This window comes from Eleutherodactylus coqui, chromosome 3, assembly GCF_035609145.1.
Source record: "Eleutherodactylus coqui strain aEleCoq1 chromosome 3, aEleCoq1.hap1, whole genome shotgun sequence".
Lineage (NCBI taxonomy): Eukaryota > Metazoa > Chordata > Amphibia > Anura > Eleutherodactylidae > Eleutherodactylus > Eleutherodactylus coqui.
The window spans coordinates 31,096,900-31,113,306 of record NC_089839.1 but is presented as its reverse complement, the minus strand read 5'-3'; the positions used below and the strand labels follow the sequence as shown (position 1 = coordinate 31,113,306).

The window sequence follows — 16,407 nt, the reverse complement described above, 5'->3', positions numbered from 1 at the left end:
TTCATGTCTGAGGGTGTTTCTCTGATGTCTGTGTGTTACAGGTGACGGAGCAGTTCGCTCGCTATATAGATCGGCTGATAACTGCGATTCGTGTGGATTCTTCTGATCTCCGATCTCTGGAGCAACTCAAGGAATTCCTGGACTTTGTTCTGTTCTTGTCTGATCTGGAGTTGGCCAATTCTTTTGAGCATTTTTATAGGTCAGGAAATGCTCATGTTTCGGACAATGCTGTGGGATGCTGTTTCTAGGCCTGAATCCCATGATCCTTTGTGTTGCAGGCATTACCTGGCGGACCGGCTCCTTTCCCTCGGACCCTGCTGGCTGGAGAGCTCGGTGGTTGATCACATTGGAATCTGTTTCCCAAATCGTTTCCCCCAACAGATGTTGAAAAACCTGCAAGAGGCGAAAGATCTACAGAGAGAGGAACATCTATTCCGGCTGCAGGAACGTGATAGAGGAGTCTTATCGGAAGAGGAGGACGATGAAGAGGAGATGGTGAGGAGAACATGTTGAAGAGGATGACGTGGCACTGGGAGAGATGGTTGGGGTCGGTGCACTGGGAGAGATGGTTGGGGACGGCGCACTGGGAGAGATGGTTGGGGACGGCGCACTGGGAGAGATGGTTGGGGACGGCGCACTGGGAGAGATGGTTGGGGACGGCGCACTGGGAGAGATGGTTGGGGACGGCGCACTGGGAGAGATGGTTGGGGACGGCGCACTGGGAGAGATGGTTGGGGACGGCGCACTGGGAGAGATGGTTGGGGACGGCGCACTGGGAGAGATGGTTGGGGACGGCGCACTGGGAGAGATGGTTGGGGACGGCGCACTGGGAGAGATGGTTGGGGACGGCGCACTGGGAGAGATGGTTGGGGACGGCGCACTGGGAGAGATGGTTGGGGACGGCGCACTGGGAGAGATGGTTGGGGTCGGCGCACTGGGAGAGATGGTTGGGGACGGCGCACTGGGAGAGATGGTTGGGGACGGCGCACTGGGAGAGATGGTTGGGGACGGCGCACTGGGAGAGATGGTTGGGGACGGCGCACTGGGAGAGATGGTTGGGGACGGCGCACTGGGAGAGATGGTTGGGGACGGCGCACTGGGAGAGATGGTTGGGGACGGCGCACTGGGAGAGATGGTTGGGGACGGCGCACTGGGAGAGATGGTTGGGGACGGCGCACTGGGAGAGATGGTTGGGGACGGCGCACTGGGAGAGATGGTTGGGGACGGCGCACTGGGAGAGATGGTTGGGGACGGCGCACTGGGAGAGATGGTTGGGGACGGCGCACTGGGAGAGATGGTTGGGGACGGCGCACTGGGAGAGATGGTTGGGGACGGCGCACTGGGAGAGATGGTTGGGGACGGCGCACTGGGAGAGATGGTTGGGGACGGCGCACTGGGAGAGATGGTTGGGGACGGCGCACTGGGAGAGATGGTTGGGGACGGCGCACTGGGAGAGATGGTTGGGGACGGCGCACTGGGAGAGATGGTTGGGGACGGCGCACTGGGAGAGATGGTTGGGGACGGCGCACTGGGAGAGATGGTTGGGGACGGCGCACTGGGAGAGATGGTTGGGGACGGCGCACTGGGAGAGATGGTTGGGGACGGCGCACTGGGAGAGATGGTTGGGGACGGCGCACTGGGAGAGATGGTTGGGGACGGCGCACTGGGAGAGATGGTTGGGGACGGCGCACTGGGAGAGATGGTTGGGGACGGCGCACTGGGAGAGATGGTTGGGGACGGCGCACTGGGAGAGATGGTTGGGGTCGGCGCACTGGGAGAGATGGTTGGGGTCGGCGCACTGGGAGAGATGGTTGGGGACGGCGCACTGGGAGAGATGGTTGGGGACGGCGCACTGGGAGAGATGGTTGGGGACGGCGCACTGGGAGAGATGGTTGGGGACGGCGCACTGGGAGAGATGGTTGGGGACGGCGCACTGGGAGAGATGGTTGGGGACGGCGCACTGGGAGAGATGGTTGGGGACGGCGCACTGGGAGAGATGGTTGGGGACGGCGCACTGGGAGAGATGGTTGGGGACGGCGCACTGGGAGAGATGGTTGGGGACGGCGCACTGGGAGAGATGGTTGGGGACGGCGCACTGGGAGAGATGGTTGGGGACGGCGCACTGGGAGAGATGGATGGGGACGGCGCACTGGGAGAGATGGATGGGGACGGCGCACTGGGAGAGATGGATGGGGACGGCGCACTGGGAGAGATGGATGGGGACGGCGCACTGGGAGAGATGGATGGGGACGGCGCACTGGGAGAGATGGATGGGGACGGCGCACTGGGAGAGATGGATGGGGACGGCGCACTGGGAGAGATGGATGGGGACGGCGCACTGGGAGAGATGGATGGGGACGGCGCACTGGGAGCGATGGATGGGGACGGCGCACTGGGAGCGATGGATGGGGACGGCGCACTGGGAGCGATGGATGGGGACGGCGCACTGGGAGCGATGGATGGGGACGGCGCACTGGGAGCGATGGATGGGGACGGCGCACTGGGAGCGATGGATGGGGACGGCGCACTGGGAGCGATGGATGGGGACGGCGCACTGGGAGAGATGGATGGGGACGGCGCACTGGGAGAGATGGATGGGGACGGCGCACTGGGAGAGATGGATGGGGACGGCGCACTGGGAGAGATGGTTGGGGACGGCGCACTGGGAGAGATGGTTGGGGACGGCGCACTGGGAGAGATGGTTGGGGACGGCGCACTGGGAGAGATGGTTGGGGACGGCGCACTGGGAGAGATGGTTGGGGACGGCGCACTGGGAGAGATGGTTGGGGACGGCGCACTGGGAGAGATGGTTGGGGACGGCGCACTGGGAGAGATGGTTGGGGACGGCGCACTGGGAGAGATGGTTGGGGACGGCGCACTGGGAGAGATGGTTGGGGACGGCGCACTGGGAGAGATGGTTGGGGACGGCGCACTGGGAGAGATGGTTGGGGACGGCGCACTGGGAGAGATGGTTGGGGTCGGCGCACTGGGAGAGATGGTTGGGGTCGGCGCACTGGGAGAGATGGTTGGGGACGGCGCACTGGGAGAGATGGTTGGGGACGGCGCACTGGGAGAGATGGTTGGGGACGGCGCACTGGGAGAGATGGTTGGGGACGGCGCACTGGGAGAGATGGTTGGGGACGGCGCACTGGGAGAGATGGTTGGGGACGGCGCACTGGGAGAGATGGTTGGGGACGGCGCACTGGGAGAGATGGTTGGGGACGGCGCACTGGGAGAGATGGTTGGGGACGGCGCACTGGGAGAGATGGTTGGGGACGGCGCACTGGGAGAGATGGTTGGGGACGGCGCACTGGGAGAGATGGTTGGGGACGGCGCACTGGGAGAGATGGTTGGGGACGGCGCACTGGGAGAGATGGTTGGGGACGGCGCACTGGGAGAGATGGATGGGGACGGCGCACTGGGAGAGATGGATGGGGACGGCGCACTGGGAGAGATGGATGGGGACGGCGCACTGGGAGAGATGGATGGGGACGGCGCACTGGGAGAGATGGATGGGGACGGCGCACTGGGAGAGATGGATGGGGACGGCGCACTGGGAGAGATGGATGGGGACGGCGCACTGGGAGAGATGGATGGGGACGGCGCACTGGGAGAGATGGATGGGGACGGCGCACTGGGAGAGATGGATGGGGACGGCGCACTGGGAGAGATGGATGGGGACGGCGCACTGGGAGCGATGGATGGGGACGGCGCACTGGGAGCGATGGATGGGGACGGCGCACTGGGAGCGATGGATGGGGACGGCGCACTGGGAGCGATGGATGGGGACGGCGCACTGGGAGCGATGGATGGGGACGGCGCACTGGGAGAGATGGATGGGGACGGCGCACTGGGAGAGATGGATGGGGACGGCGCACTGGGAGAGATGGATGGGGACGGCGCACTGGGAGAGATGGTTGGGGACGGCGCACTGGGAGAGATGGTTGGGGACGGCGCACTGGGAGAGATGGATGGGGATGTGGCAGAAAGTAATATTGGGGCTTGTATTGGGTGAAGGACAACAATAAAGTGGTGCAAATGAGTTCGCTGGAGAGACACTGGGGGCAGTAATAAACTGAGTGGACATTGCTGTAGAGTGCTGGTCCCTCCTTCTCAGCTGCTTCTTGTAGTTGTCACTCCCGTGTCTCCAAGTGGTGGAGGGGGGGGGGGGGGGGCTTCGTGCTGCAGTGTGGTGGTCTCTCCTCGGCTGCTCTGTATAATGGCAACTGCTTCTCATTGTGTTTCCAGGTGGTGGAGGAGAGCTCCGTGCTTCAGTACGAGGGTGTGGAGGATGCAGACGTCCAGATTTCTGTACTTTCTCCTAGATGCTGGTCTATAGCCTCTCTCTGCTACCTGGATGATCCCTCCAAGTATCTCCCAGAGACCCTCAGCACCCCTCTGCAGCATTTCACCGACTTCTATACAAAGAGTAAGTGTTCCTCTACTGCGTCTCCATCACTGACCTCTCATACGTGTACTGAACTACTTCTCCTTGTGTACTGTCCTCAGGACAGGCAGCTGTGGCCTCGGATGTCGCTCAATCTCGCAGACTGCAGTGGACTTGGTTGGGGAACGCCGAAGTGCAATACGGAGACCTGACGCTGCAAGTCTCCACCCTACAGATGTTCATCTTACTGCTCTTCAACCAGCGCAAGGTGAGATGTACAACTACTCCCAGACAGGCCTTCTAAAACAGGGTTTAAGTACCCCTATTAGGCCATGACTCTTAAGACTTCCTGTGGCAGCATCTGCGGAGCTGACTATCACATCGCTTGTGCCGTACTGAAGAAATCCTGAAAACGCGGTGTGTTGGGGGAACTAAAGCACTGGAGCTAATGGTTATAGAAGGTCATACCTTGATTCTGGCTATAGTACAGCCAAGTCAGAGCTTATATGTCCCTCTGGCTGTGAATATCCAGCTGTTCTGTTGTGTCTTTGGCCCATTGGGCATGGGCGGGTTTGATTTGTGGAATCCGCATGGAAGATCTGCAAATCAAGCCCTCCCCCCCCCCATGGGGTAACATAGGTGTCCACAACTGCATTAAAGCATGTAGATTTGTTTTGCAGACGTTTTGGTCCGGAAAACAATTTACAGCATGCTCTTTTTCTGTGCGGTACCTGCCTGGACTGCTTTCATTAAAGTCAATGGAAGCTGTCCGATCTGCAGCTCTTCACTGTGGCCAGTGCTTCCGCACGCATCCGCAGTGAAGAAGAAAGAGAAGATCTGAACCGGACACAGAAAACCTGCACAGGTAAAAAGATGTCCTCGTGCAGGGGAGGATTCCGCTGCGGGCTCCCACATACGGAATCCAACCCGCCCATGGACATGAGACCTTACAGGTTTTCGATGTGTGCACCATTGGGCAGATGTCAAGTCTATAGACCACTTCTGGCCAGATGCATCCTGGCGTGTCCTCTGTTAAGGTCCATTTACATCACAAAGATGATTGCTCAAAAGATGGCTTTTGAGCGATCATTTTGCATAAATTACTACTTGGTACTAATGCCTATTAGTATCAATTAGTAGCCTGTCAGCAGCCGGGATCTGTATTCATGGAACAGACCACCCGCTGTTCCCTGATTTACATTCTTTGTTCTGACGTGGGGCTGGCAGCTGAGAGAATGCAATCAGCTGTAATCTGCACTCCATGAACAGAGCACAGCGTGCGGACCTGCTTCTCAGCAGTTCTGCCGAACGATTGTTTTCATGCGGAGCTGAAGTTCATCGTTTGGCAGAAAAGTAAAGGTGGGCACATTGAGACACAACGATTATTCCTCTAAAGATGGCTTTTGAGCAAATTTTGAGCGATAATCATTGTCTAGATGGGCCTTTACCAATTCAACTGCAGCATTAAAGATAAGAAGGTCATGTAATGTCACCAACGACACTCGCATTAAACCTCTAAGGTGCAATAAAGTGTCTGAGATCTGTCCCTCCAACTCATTCTGGCTGTTGTATGTCACTTAATGTATGAAGAAATCTGCTTTACTTTTGAACCATTCTTTTTGAAGTGTGTGTGTGTGTGTGTCATATATATATAATTTAGTCATAGTGTGTATAATATACTCTTTTACTTTCTGTATTTCGTGTAGGAGGTCCTAGAAGAAACCATTGTCCAGTCTACAGGGGTAGCTGAGACACTTGTGAGACAGGCTCTTGCACCTCTGACAGGTCAGGGTGGTATCCTGGCACACAAGAATGGTAAGATGGCACCCACATCCCACCACCTTCTCATGTGTCCATATCCCCTTTCTTCCTGTGATTTAAGGGTCTCTCTTTAAATATTAAGGAAGGGGGGAGGGGGGGTCTCATTTTTAGTGATTTAGGTTTATAAGGGTGTTTTTTTTTGTTTGTTTTTTTTTAACAGGGCTCTTGTATGTTAATGGGGATCTTGTAATGGGACGAACTCCGGGAAAGGTTCTCGTGCTTGTCCCCCGGCAGACCTACCTGAATGTGGAGGAGGATGAGGGGCGCACAATGGAGAAAAAGAGGAACATCATCCTGTGTCTCATCACCCAGATCATGAAGGTGGAGAAAGAGCTTCACATTGACAACCTGGTGTTTAGGGTAAGGAGGATGATCTACCAGTGTATGGCCCAGAAATACCACATATTAGATGGGAATATAGTGCCCTCAGATGGAGGGTATGGGCAGACCCACACCTTTGTGTCCAGTCTTATAGCTTTCAGGTGTCCCTAAAATGAGGTACGGCCATACCTACACTTTTTTATTTTTGACCATACCTACGTTCGTACAGCTGTACCCTAAAAGCGACCCCAGACATAGATTTCACATGTCCCCTGCTTGTGTCCAGGGTGGCAGTAATGAAGCGCTTCTTTAAGTTGTGTCCTGCCCTTTCTCCAGGTCATTGAATCATGCCAGAAGTTGAATTTTGGGATGAATCTGAAGTTCCTGAGCTTTAGCTGCAGCCATGCGGATGTCTTGTCCTGCATCATGTATCTCGTCAATCAGGGCTATGCCCGGCGTGGTGACGAAAGCCCACACATTATCGAATACCTGTCTCGGGACCCATCGACACCTCAGAAGAGCAAGGCACATATCAGCCTTCAAAGCTCTGATAAGAAGAAACAAGAGGTGGCCACAAAGTCCCCCAGGTAGGAGGTTTGTCATTGTGCCTCTTGGAAGTGGTTGTTCTCTGCTGGCCAGGACTTGTAGCCTTCATACAGGTTGTTTTATGCATTACTTTAGCTGCGGTGGAGCAGTGGAACAGGCTGTTCTGGAGTCCGTTCTTCTGCCCATGGGACGTACCCTCAGCCAGGAAGAGGCCTGGGCTCTTATGAGCCAAATGGTTGACCAAGTATCCGACACCCTGAGTGTGACCCCGGACGTGGCCCAGCACCTGCTAGTCCACTGCAAGTGGAACATAGACCAGCTTCTGCAGCGCTACACCGAGGACCCCGAGGCTCTTCTCATTGCTTCTGGACTCACAGTTCAGGAGCCACACCAGCCTGAGAGCCCGCAGCCCACGTGCCCGGTGTGTGTGAGCCCACTCAGTCCTCTAGACAACCCGCCATCCCTGTGCTGCAAGCATTTCTGCTGTAAGGTAAGTGTCGGCCCTGAAGAATGCTTCTGGACTCTCACTGGCTCATACACAAATGTAGAGGGGACCCCCAATTATTAGATGAACTGGGTACTCATGCTCATTGCAGGGTTGTACACTAGATGGCGGCACTTCCATGCCCAGAATGCACACAGACCTCTCGGTTGTAGTCAGACTTTGTAAACTGCAAATGTTCTCCAAAATGTAGCTAAGTCCCAGGATAGAGGACAAATTAGTCATTTATGGCACCTCATACATTGTGGTTCTCCTTGCAGTGCTCCACAAGGTTCTCTTACGATCAGATTATGCATAAGGGTTCTCAAAGCAGCGCAGTCTCAGGTTCTAGTACAATTATAAAAAAAAAAAAAATATATATATATATATATATATATATATATATACTATTATATTAAAGATGTTTTCCTGGTTTTCGTACTATGATCGGTATATTTCTACCCTTTTAATGATCATTATGATTTCCTGCATGTCGCCTGTTTTATGTTCCGGTCTACCATGTTTTCTACAGAACTGCTGGAATGAGTATCTCAGCACCCGTATTGAGCAGAACCTGGTCCTGACTTGCACGTGTCCCACCACCGACTGCCTGGCACAACCAACATCTGACTTCATCCGGAAAATTATATCCTCCAAGGAGGTGATAGAGAAGGTAGAGACCCGTAGAGGGGTTGTCCTGTGTGTGTGTGTGTGTATGTATATGTGTATATATATATATATATATATATATATATATAATACACACACTATATATTTGACTGGAGACCTCTCCCGTGTGCTCTCTCTCTCTCTCTCTCTCTCTCTCTCTCTCTCTCTCTCTCTCTCTCTCCTGTAGTACGAGAAAGCTTTGTTACGTGGATTTGTGGAAAGTTGTTCCAACCTGACGTGGTGCACGAACCCCCAGGGTTGCGATCGCATCCTGTGCAAGGAAGGTTTAGGGAGCGGAGCAGCCTGCGCCAAATGCTCCTGGATGTCATGCTTTAACTGCAGTTTTCCGGAGGTGAGTCTGTTCGCAGCCACATCAAGGTCTGCACTGTTGTGGTCGGAATCTCATTGCTCATAGTCTTTCCTCCCCTCAGGCCCACTACCCGGCCAGTTGCAGCCATATGTCTCAGTGGATGGACGATGGAGGTTTCTATGAGGGGATGACCCTGGAAGCACAGAGCAAACACCTGACTAAGCTCATATCCAAGCATTGCCCCAGCTGCCAAGCTCCTATCGAGAAGAACGAGGGCTGCCTGCAGTAAGTGGCTCCCTGCGCCCATTTGCACCATTCCGTCACTAGCCTTTCCTGTCTCATGATATGTTTGTTCCCTATACAGTATGACCTGTGCCAAATGTAACCACGGGTTCTGCTGGCGCTGCCTGAAGCCCTGGAAGCCCACCCACAAGGATTATTACAATTGCTCCGCAATGGTGAGTGCATGAGCCACCCTATACGTGGCTATCCGTATTACAGATTGCGGCCACGAACTGCAGTTAGATCTGCCGCTCCTCAGACTGAGACCCCTGCTGTCATGTCTTCCCTCTGTCAGCTGCAGTTTTCGGTGTCGTCTTGAGTTTTCTGCTCGGCTGATGATGATGTGGTTTCTCTTGGGACAGGTCAGTAAAGCTGCACGCCAGGAGAAGAGGTTCCAGGATTATAACGAGAGGTGCACGTTCCAGCATCAGTCAGAGGTAGATATGGGGGGGAGGGATATGGCTGATATAGAGCACATGGTTATCCTACTCTATAAAGACCGGTTCCACATTGCAGAGAGCTCTGCCGAGACGCTAACCTTCAAATAGTCAGGTATGACTTGGAATGCAGGGGCCGGGAAAAAAACTCTGCTCCTGAAGGCAGTCGTGAAGTGATGAGAGGTTCTCCAGGGCTAAAAAAAAAAAAAAAAAAAAAAAAAAAGAAATGGCGTCCTGTCTATTCGTGGGCCACGCCTGGTGATGCAGTTCAGCACCGTTCACCTTAAATGGGGATGAGATGTAATACCAGATACAGCGCATGTGGTACGGCTTCTGGGAAAACAGTCTGACTTCATAGTCCCTGGGTAATCCCTTTGTTGCAGTAATACCAGTACCCAAATATTACTGTCCTCTAGTGCTGAAATGCCACTATTTGGTACTCAAGTAATGTAGCATATAATAGGAGTAATACTGACATGCAGTACCGAAATACCCCAATACTGTAATACAGTGTCGAAATCCACATACAGCACTGAAATAAAACGATACTACGTGCCACTATTACTTGTACTGGCACAGGGATCAAATATTACTTTCAGGCCGGGCTCAAATGGCCGTAAGTGTAAACCACCATGAGGCTCCCGTGGTGTTTTACAGCTGTGACCCTGCGTATGGTGACAAAATTGTACAGCGCACGACTACGTACGTACTTTATTTCCCATGCATCAGTTGGCTATGATGCGTATACCCACAGCCAATATGCTACTGCGTATCACGCGGACGTACAATGCCCACGGAGTACGCAATTCCTATACGGTTGTGTGAGCCCGGCATTATACTGTAAATATATATATATATTCTAAGTTATACCGTCATACAGTGATCAAATATTACTGTACTACAACAGCTGAAAAAATTCAGTCAGTGCACAAGTAAAACAGCCAGTTAGTACCCAGATGGAAAATACCGCTACAGAAATCTCAAATATTACTGCTAGAATGCCCGTACAAGTGACCTCACCGATGGTGGGCAGGCGAGGGCAGCCGCACACAATCCATTATCGCATGATTCCTGTCTCTGAAGGATTTTGCTGTGTCTCTGCGGAACCGGCTGTGTGTCCTTGATGAAGAACCTCCCCTGCGAACCCTGAGCCTCCTCATCAGCGCCTGTAGAGTGCTGGAGATGAGCCGCAAGGTAAGAGCAGTGAACATATATGCCCTGCAGGGGGCAGTCACTATTATCCTGTCTGTGCTCTGTGGATTATATGGCGGAGGGCGGCAGGTATTTCAGTATAACCACATGCTGTCTCTTGCAGGTCCTCGGTTACTCTTGTGTGTACAGTTACTATAATCAAGATTCAGAGCGGCTTGATGTCTTGGAGTCTCAGACTGAAAACTTGGAGTTCCACGTGAACGCTCTTCAGATTCTGCTTGGTGAGTACATGCTATGTACAGTGGCTGTAGACATTGAGGGTCTTCCTTGTGAGGTGGTGTTTATAGTGTTGGGACGCTGATTATCCTACACGATGGGTTGTCATTGCCTCTGCAGAGTACAGTCTTCTCCAAAGCGAAGACCTCGCCTGTTCTGTGCGGCTCCTTAGTCCTGACAAGTACAACAGTGCACTGGAACTGGTCAGAAGAGTCCAGGAGAGACTGAATGGCATCTTGCAGCACTCCACCCAGGTAAGCACTGAAGATACTGCAAATATCACCCACCAAAAGCTCTCCTCCTGTTCTGTGTTCCATAGAAACAGACTGGGCTATACTCCCATACAGTGTGGGTCCCGCAGCCCTGGACCTTGGGCTGTGGGTCCCGCAGCCCTGGACCTTGGGCTGTGGGTCCCGCAGCCCTGGACCTTGGGCTGTGGGTCCCGCAGCCCTGGACCTTGGGCTGTGGGACCCGCAGCCCTGGCCCTTTGGGCTGTGGGACCCGCAGCCCTGGCCCTTTGGGCTGTGGGACCCGCAGCCCTAATGCATACATGTGGATGGAGACACACCCTGAGAGGATAACATGTAGACTTTTCCTTACAGGACTTCTGTGTCGGATTCCTGCCTAATCCTGATGAGAAGGGCATGAAAGCGTCCAACGTGGCAAATGTCGCAGCATTTACTGGAGATGCAGAGTAAGATCCTTGGATTCTGATTATTGGTCTTTTAGGTTATAGTTACCGGCTTCCATTGCTAAGCACCAGGAGGATCAGTCATGTGATCTGTGCGCCAGCGATCATGTGATTTGTACAGAGAATCATAAAACTCATAAATCTAAGTCTTCCACAATCCCTGGCACCCATAGGTTCCCATGTCTGGGACATTGGGAGACTGTTACCAGCCCCTCCCTGCTTTCCATCGCAGGTCAGTAGATTGAAGGGCTGGACCTTTTGAGCATCCTAGTAGAGTTACACAGTATTCTTCTCCATATTGCTCCATCCTCACCTGTTATCTCTTGGTTTTGCTCACTTATGGTTATGTTGAATCCTTCTCACATCATTGCACCACTTCTCATCATAGACCAATGCATTCATTGTATGATGTGTCTAAGACCTGTTTGGTGTCAGTGTAACTCCTCTCTCGTCTGTGACCCCCTCCCAGATCTTCTTTGTTTTGCCACTAGCCATATTAAAGCCTCAGAGACCTCTGACCCTCAGTTCATGTTCTGCTGCTCTACAGAGTTTCTATGTAACTACTTTCTTTCAATCCCCAGTCATTGTTACAAGACTTGTATAAATAGTCTAACATTGCTTTGCAGGAATGCTGCCTTCCAATAGGTGGCGCTGCAGAGGTATTGTTCCATCTCCCTTATTTGCATATTACCCAGAGGAGCATGAATGGCTTATAAGTTTCCTCCCACCTTCCAGGTGCTCTCCCTAAGGAGAAAAAAAATAGTGTTCCTCACCCATATCACAGGCCTTTTCCTAACCAAGCCAGGAACCTACTAGGTCAAGAGGGGTGTCGTCTCTCTTTAAGGAGAGCACCCAGAAAGTGTGTGCAGACACCTAGGGGGTGAGTGGGTCAGCGAGGCATCTTCTCTCTCCATAGAGGGCACCCAGAAGGGGTGTGAGAAGACACCTGAGAGGTGAGTGAGGAGACTTTTATAAGGCCATGCATGCTCCTCTGGGTAATTTATGCAAATAAGGAAAATTGAACACTACCTCTGCAGTGCCACCTACTGGATGGCAGCATTCCTTCAAATAAGTGTACACCTCTTAAGACGTCATGTACACTTGAAAAATACAATCCGTGCAGGATTCCGCGTGGATTTGCTTTAAATGTTTTTGTTTTTTTTTTTTTTGCATACAGATATCCGCACACATTGCTATCAGTGATAGCAATGTTGCCAATCCGCGGCATAATGGAGCTCCATTCTGCCGCGTTTTTTCTCCCGCGCGTGAAAAACACAATTCTTTTAAAATGCCATCTGCGGGTGCAAAAATCAATTTAATGGATGGCGGGTGGCCTATGATTCCCTATGGGCAAAATCCATCAGTGTGCAGTAGGAGTCTGGCTTTGCTAGTGAGAGGCCTGGGATGGGGGTCAGAAACTCTATCTTTTCTCCTTAGGGAGAGCAACTGATGAAGGGCAAAAACCCTGAAGCCTGTACATGGAGTCTGGCTTTGCGTTTAATTCCCAGTCATTGTAACAAGGCTTGTATAAAAAGTCTGACTTTGGCTTGAAGGAATGCTGCCTTTCAATAGGTGGCACTGTTGAGGATTTATTCCATCTCCCTTATTTGCATATTACCCAGAGGAGCGTGCATGGCCATTTGAGTCTCCCTACTTAGTTTATAGTTGCTCTCCCTAAGGAGAAGAGATGGCGATTCTGATTCCAAAGGTTAATATGTTCAGTGGCGCTCGGACCCTTTAAGTGTGGCGGCTTCTCTGACTTTGTTCCTAAGATTTTAAATAGTTTGGAGTAATGACTGTCTTGCTTTGAGCAAGAACCATCTTGGTTTGAAACGTGTAAGCTTTCACTTTTAACTTTTTATGGACCTTTTATTGATGCATCAATAAAGAAGCTTTATTATACAGAAGGGGCAGAATCCTTCCCCCCCCCCCCCCCCTCCCTTCTGTCTTGTTTGTCTGACTGCTGGTCATAGCGCCTGTTCATAAACAGAACTAGTACCTCTTGAGGAGATTTCAGCGGGGAGCTCACTGTCTATTCTTGTTCTAGTAGTAAATACATACAGTATTACTGTGGAGTGGGACCGCAAGCTTCTCCCTTTCCTACAACAATGACTGTACATTGCTCAGACTACCACTTGCCAGAGCAACTGCTCCGCACACCCTGATCAAGGAGAGAATGCTGGGAGATTACAGCTCTGAAGATGCAGAACAGGGAATGCAGCTCTGGAGTATAATACAGGATGTAACTCAGGATAAGTAATGTATGTACACAGTGACTCCACCAGCAGAATAGTGAGTGCAGCTCTGGAGTATAATACAGGATGGAACACAGGAGCAGTACAGGATAAGTAATGTATGTACACAGTGACTCCATAAGCAGAATAGTGAGTGCAGCTCTGGAGTATAATACAGGATGTAACTCGGGATCAGTACAGGATAAGTAATGTATGTACATGGTGACTCCACCAGCAGAATAGTGAGTGCAGCTCTGGAGTATAATACAGGATCAGCACAGGATAAGTAATACACCAGATGAAACAGCGCTCCGTTGTTAAACAAGGGAAAAAACAAGCGGTGATTGACTCACCTGGTGCCAAGCGGGATACACCTCACCAAGGCCGACTCACCGACATCTGACATCCGAGATGGCATATAACAATAGTCACGTTCCAATAAGGAACCAGAGAGCCTGCTCAAATCAGTTAAGACTTCACCTGCCAGGAGCCTTCATGTAACCAGGAGGTAGGAAAAGAAAATTCAGCGCTCACGGGATTCGGGGTAGACCATTTAGTAGTCCAATGTATCTGAAATGGGAACTAACTTTTAATGCAACGCGTTTCGGCTTACGCCTTTTGTCAAGCAATAGGATAAGTAATGTATGTACACAGTGACTCCACCAGCAGAATAGTGAGTGCAGCTCTGGAGTGTGAGATTGTGTTTAGATGTAACCTGTGTAATGGGGTTCAGAGATGATTGGGGCTGTGTTATACTCCACCCCCCTACCCCTCGCTTCCATTAGTCCACAAAGTAATGTCAAATTCTGGTATAACTCGCATAGGAAAGAAAATGGGCATCCGTTCATGTGCTGTCTGATCAGTATGGGCACTGCCACTTGCATGTACTGTTCTTGTCCGTGAAAATGGACGAAAATAGGACATGCAGTGACTTTTTTTTCTTTCACATAACTCATCAGTCCATGTGAAATAGAATTGCCCCTTAGTAGGCAGGTAGCATCGTCTCTCCTCATCTTTGTTTTACTTTCTGTTGCTGCTGACATGTCCAATGTTTGAAGTGAAGTAGGCCTTGAAGACGCCTGCTTGCGACTGAACTGATTTTTGATAATGACTTGTCCCCCTCCAGTAATATTGACGATGCCTCGGACTCTGTGGATACTGCCGGCGAGCCGGAGGATGAGGAGGAGGATGACGATTATGTTCCCGAGTGGCATGTGGAATACGACGACGAACTGGATGAGGATGAATTCTCATACGACGAAGATGACGATTCGGAAAACCTAGATCCAGACTCTTTCATCTTTGAGGATTATGACGGAGAAGTCTACAAGTGACCCCCACCTTCATTACTCTTCATTTCAGTGGCGAGGCGCTCCCATATAAGCCACTTGTTACGTTTCATCGCCCCCTCCCCATGTGCCTGGGTGGTGATCACGTGGAGCGGTGCACGGCTAATTCCTGATAATTCACTGATTGCCTCCGGTCCAGATGACTGAGCTGGAATTCTATAAACCTTTATATTTATAATTAAGAGTTATTTTTATTAATCCTGTTTATTTTCAGTCTCATTGTGACACCCCACTGTTAACTGTTTAGGGAGGTTGGCGCCACTGATGGGTAAAGGTTGGCGAGAGGGGGTGCAGCCGGAAATCTCTGCCGCTTCCTCAGAAAAAGTATGTTGAGCTCGTTTAATAAAGTTAAGCTGTTACGTTACAGAGTCTTTAATTTGTGGATTGCGAGTGAGCGTGCCCGTATGTGTCTACGGTATTATACGGATTATTATACACATACACGGCGAGAGCAAAGTATATACACCCTCTCACAAGTTCGTGGGTTTCAGCCATTGCTCACAGGAACATAGAATATGGCATCCAGTACTACAGGCTCCATACATAGAAATGCCTTCCCTACAGCTACTTGCTGAAGTTGCCCCTGCCATCTTTGAGTTGGCACTGCAGCGCTGTCCAGAGATGCTACAGTTGTGTAGCAGAGACCACATCGGCATGGAGTAGACTCGTTCACACTTCAGCATCGGATTGTTATTTTTCATCCATGTTTTTAAAGCTGGGATCAGGAGTCAAATAATGAGATGTAGAAATGTTTACAAGTCGGGTCTTTAAGATCTGCTCCCATTTTTGGCTTAAAAACAAGAAAAATGATGATAAAATCTTGAGATGAGCGAGTATACTCGCTAAGGCACAGTACTCGAGCGAGTAGTGCCTTAGCCGAGTATCTCCCCGTTCGTCTCTAAAGATTCGGGGGCCGGCGGGGGTGACAGGTGAGTTGCGGCGGGGAGTGGGGGGAGAGAGAGATCTCCCCTTCGTTCCTCCCCGCTCTCCTTCGCCGCTCCCCGCCCCCCGCATCTTTAGAGACGAGCGGGGAGGTACTCAGCTAAGGCACTACTCGCTCGAGTAATGTGCCTTAGCGAGTATACTCGCTCATCTCTAATAAAATCCTTCTCCAATAGTGTGAACGTAGCCTCCTCTTAAAGCTGTGGCCCAATTTACTTTTTGAAACCATTGTCAGGTGCAGATGTGGTAAAATAGCAAATCAAGCAGTTCTTACTAGAGATGAGCGAGCGTACTCGGAAAAGCACTACTCGCTCGAGTAATTTGCTTTATCTGAGTATCGCTGTGCTCATCCCTAAAGATTCGGGTACCGCTGCGGCTGACAGGTGAGTCGCAGCGGGGAGTGGGCGGGAGAGAGGGAGAGAAAGATCTTACCTCCGTTCCTCCCCGCTCTCCCCTACAGCTCCCCGCACCGGGCCGGCACCCGAATCTTCAGGGACGAGCACAGCGAT

At 51.6% G+C, this 16,407-nt stretch overlaps 1 protein-coding gene across 2 annotated transcripts in view; it reads left to right on the top strand.

Moving 5' to 3' along the window:
* The window catches only part of CUL9 (cullin 9), a 56,093-nt gene extending 40,773 nt beyond the window's left edge, over nt 1-15,320 (top strand). For both annotated transcript variants that reach the window (XM_066595432.1, XM_066595431.1), the window contains exons 24-41: nt 42-199; nt 279-495; nt 4,249-4,429; nt 4,510-4,655; nt 6,094-6,202; nt 6,369-6,568; nt 6,866-7,116; nt 7,211-7,565; nt 8,089-8,229; nt 8,413-8,577; nt 8,657-8,820; nt 8,900-8,993; nt 9,180-9,254; nt 10,338-10,448; nt 10,570-10,687; nt 10,803-10,936; nt 11,285-11,376; nt 14,734-15,320. In XM_066595432.1, coding sequence (XP_066451529.1) covers nt 42-199; nt 279-495; nt 4,249-4,429; nt 4,510-4,655; nt 6,094-6,202; nt 6,369-6,568; nt 6,866-7,116; nt 7,211-7,565; nt 8,089-8,229; nt 8,413-8,577; nt 8,657-8,820; nt 8,900-8,993; nt 9,180-9,254; nt 10,338-10,448; nt 10,570-10,687; nt 10,803-10,936; nt 11,285-11,376; nt 14,734-14,941 — 2,919 coding nt within the window. In that variant the 3' untranslated portion in view covers nt 14,942-15,320. The remainder of the gene's footprint in view (nt 1-41; nt 200-278; nt 496-4,248; nt 4,430-4,509; nt 4,656-6,093; nt 6,203-6,368; nt 6,569-6,865; nt 7,117-7,210; nt 7,566-8,088; nt 8,230-8,412; nt 8,578-8,656; nt 8,821-8,899; nt 8,994-9,179; nt 9,255-10,337; nt 10,449-10,569; nt 10,688-10,802; nt 10,937-11,284; nt 11,377-14,733) is intronic.
* Nucleotides 15,321-16,407: the final 1,087 nt, after the last annotated feature.